Source organism: Salvia splendens, chromosome 4 (assembly GCF_004379255.2).
Source record: "Salvia splendens isolate huo1 chromosome 4, SspV2, whole genome shotgun sequence".
NCBI classification, from domain to species: Eukaryota; Viridiplantae; Streptophyta; class Magnoliopsida; order Lamiales; family Lamiaceae; genus Salvia; species Salvia splendens.
The window spans coordinates 20,888,065-20,892,001 of NC_056035.1; the positions used below are offsets into that span (position 1 = coordinate 20,888,065).

The 3,937-nt window shown below is 33.9% G+C and overlaps 1 protein-coding gene across 1 annotated transcript in view; it reads left to right on the forward strand.

Moving 5' to 3' along the window:
* The first annotated feature begins 3,535 nt into the window (after window positions 1-3,535).
* The window catches only part of LOC121798986 (L-type lectin-domain containing receptor kinase VIII.2-like), a 1,588-nt gene continuing 1,186 nt past the window's right edge, over window positions 3,536-3,937 (forward strand). Inside the window, exon 1 of the mRNA XM_042198278.1 lies at window positions 3,536-3,889. Coding sequence (XP_042054212.1) covers window positions 3,867-3,889 — 23 coding nt within the window. The 5' untranslated portion in view covers window positions 3,536-3,866. The remainder of the gene's footprint in view (window positions 3,890-3,937) is intronic.

Here is a 3,937-nt window from a genome sequence, read left to right on the forward strand (position 1 = left end):
TGTTTCAGCGTTGAAGAAGAAGAAGAAGAAATGGAGGGAGAAGGCAACAGTAAATAGAGTGGAGGCGGCGCGGGAGCATTTCAAATTTCTTCGCCGTTGAAATTTCACTTTTTGTTTCCCTCCATTCTATTTCATTTCTCATGCTCTAATTAATGCGTTTAATTAGTCTTACCATAATTCGTCATTAAATTAGTTATTTTAAATATGCCTTCTTAAAAAATACCAGCCCTAATATTTATGAGGAGGTAAATAGAAAGGCGCTGAAGAAAATAGTTGTATTTATATGTTGTGTTAAATACTTAAATGCACGGATCCAATTTATAATATATTTTCTATAATTTGGAAATTAAATTAGTGCTATATAATAACCAGTAACATTGGTTATCTAATATGGCAAATCAAAATTCATTTAAGTCTGGAAATAGCCGTTGACGGATTTCCCAAAACAATGTAAGCTTTGAGTGTAATTAATATGGGATCACACCAAATGGTCATGCCAGCACATCATTAAATAATGATTAAATGTGTAAACATTCATTGTGATTTTGATTTTAAGAAAGTTTTAGAAATTGTTCCAATGATCTTATCAAATTTAAATTAGTAAAAGATATAAATCGGTGCGTTATATTCTTAACTTATCCCTAAATTACTAGTTACAATTAAATGATAGTCATTGGATCATTAAATCAAATCAAGGTACAAGATCATTCAATTATGAGTATTAATATAATATACTATAAAAATATCAATTAAGGGTATTAATGACAATCGACTAAAAATTAGTTATAACTAACTTTTAAAAATTATCTCAAAACTTTAACTGATTATAATTATCTCAAATTAAATTATTTTTTTACACAACATATATCAAATTAAAGATAATTTTATTAGAATTCTAACGAGATCACTCTTGCATATGTTCCTATGCCAAAATTTAAAAAAAATCAATTTTCGTATTTTTCAAGATTCAGTTAAAGATCAATATAACATGCATAATATATCAATATAAAGCTTGTACAATATCAATACGAAATTGTGTTGACCTTGTCATATCTTTGTGTTGATATAATTAACACACGATATTGACATTGAGTTCCTAAACCTAAATTTGATAGTTGTTATTATCTTTTTAATATTAAAAAATAAAATTACACATGACAAATTATAGACTATTAGATTTCTAAAATCCTTTAATCTTAAATCAATTATAATTTGCAATTAAGGGATGGGTTAGTAATTTGATCATACCCAAGGTAGACGTATCCAAATATTTACAGCAACTAAAAAAATTGATATATTGGAATATGACTGTTAACTTTAGGAATCTAAATTTGGAAAAACTAGAGAGAATTGAGATAGAGATTTCGTGTATTGAGCTGAATGGAATTGAATGAGAGTTATCTCTTTACAAAAGCCCTATTAATGCGGTTGAAACAAGAAAACAGAATCAATCAACTAACTATTGATCTAACGGCCCACATTCAATCTATCTATACATTTGAAATCAACGGTCCAAGTTTAAGTACTATTTAAATCCTTCTTCTTCATTATTTTGGCTAAGTATGGGAGCTGATTGAGTAAACATAATCTTCAAATCTCCAGAGCCATACATAGTGAACACATAGCCTGATTGTGATCTCCTATTATCTATGTCTCCAGCATAATCTGAGTCACAAAAACCAAGTAAAGCATCACCATTATGGTTCTGATCCCCTCCATATAGAATCCCTAATCCCACAACACCTTTTAGATATTTCAGCAGCCACTTCAATGCCAACCAGTGTTCTCTCCCATGATCAGCCATGAATCTACTTGTTGAACTAACAGCCTGTGCAATGTCTGGCCTCGTACAAACCATTGCATACATTACACTGCCAATTATGTTAGCATAAGGGACCACTTTCATTTCTCTTTTTTCCTTTTCATTCTGAGGTTTCTAACTTGTTGATAATCTAAAGTGTTGTGCTAGAGGTGTTGCATTCTCTTTCAGATTGTCAATCTTAAACCTTTTCAACATCTTCAGTATATAATCAGACTGACCAAGCCAAATAGTTCCTTGCTTCCTGTTTCTCACTATGCTCATTCCCAGAATTTTCCTTGCAGGTCCAAGGTCTTTCATATCAAAGCCAGACCTTAGATCTTCCTTCACCTGCTCTACCTCCCTTTTGGAAGATTCAGCAATAAGCATATCATCTACATATAATAGCAGATAGGCTACTGGCACTCCACCTCTCTTCTTGAAATAAACACAAGAATCAAATATGGATCTTGTAAACCCACATGCTAGCATGTGTGAGTTGAATTTCTTGTGCCATTGTCTGCTTGCTTGCTTAAGACCATAGATGCTCTTAGTCAGTTTACACACTTTTCCTTCTTGCCCTGGTGCAGCAAATCCCCCAGGTTGCACCATATATATAGTTTCCTCCAAATCACCATTGAGAAAAGCTGTCTTCACATCCATTTGCTCAAGCTCCCAATTGTTCTTTGCTACAACTGACAACAACATTCTGATGGAACTATGCTTCACAACAGGGGAAAACACCTCGTTATAATCAATCCCATATTCTTGAGTAAATCCCCTTGCTACAAGCCTGGCCTTAAATCTGATTGACCCATCAGCCTCAATTCTCCTTTTAAAAATCCACTTACAAGTAACCAGTTTTCTATCCTCTACTTTATCCACAAGAACCCATGTCTTGTTCTTCATCAGAGAGTCCATCTCTTCCCTCATTGCCTGCAACCAATTGACTTTATCCTTGCTTTCCATGGCCTCCCTATATGTGAGAGGCTCCTCAAGTTCAATCTCCTCTGCAGCAACTAGAGCATAGAACACTGTTTCAAAATTAGAGAACCTGCTTGGTAGCTTGCCAACTCTTCTGACTCTATCCCTAGGCTGTCGTGCCAACGACTCAGCTAGGTTGGGATATCCTCCTTATCAGTTGACCACACCACTACCTAACAAATATGCTCTTCCACTCTCATCACCATTTCTTCACCTTTATACATTTATAACAAATTTTCAAGTATACATATAAACTTATACAAAGTACCCCTCTTCAAATATATAAAAAAAATTCTAGATATAATTTTGCCCCTCCTATAATGAAATCCTGACCCGACCCTATTAACAGGTCAAATTTAAATTAGATCTTAATGGGTTACTTCATTATCAGGTTGATCACTCAGTTTGCTAGCCCTACACGTGAACAGACAAAAAGTTCGTTAAACAAATCTGTGAGACGTCTTCTTCCAAACAAGGGTCCACCTCTCAAGCTGTCATCTCTACATAAAGTCTGTGTTGTGTTTTTTTTGTATGCTAGTATATACGGTTTTCTGTGTCTATGCTCTTATTTCATATCTTAGGTTATCAAACAATAAGGTAAAATTGTGTTATCTTACAAACTTAAGATAAATTATCTTACTTTGAATTATCAAATGTTAAGACATATAGTCTATCAAACACCCCATTAGTTGCTAAATTGAGAGAGTACAGAGTAGAAAGATAAATCAAATTGGCTGATAGTAATTCCTCTGTATGTCAAAAACTCAAAATCAAAAATATAGAAGAGAAGGATGATCACTGCAAATATGGAAAACAGAAGGGCATAATCGCAAAGAATCTAATATTATATTCCCGCAGTCAGCAACCACTGAGAAAGCAAGCAAATCGGACAGTGTAGCAGAAGCGCAAGTATTTAATTTTCACAACCTCCTCCACAACCATTCCCATTTCCCCAAATTTTCTTAAACCCTAGAATCATTCACAATTTATCCTGCATGTTTTTCCCAAGAAACCTTTGCAATAAATTGTGAATAAAAGACAAACACAAGCACAATTGGCCTTGCTCACAAAACTCAGATCAAACATGGCTGTATTTTCTTCTTCCAGGTACTTACTGGCCTTCTTATTGCTCAATCTTCACCTCGAAGTTATGGA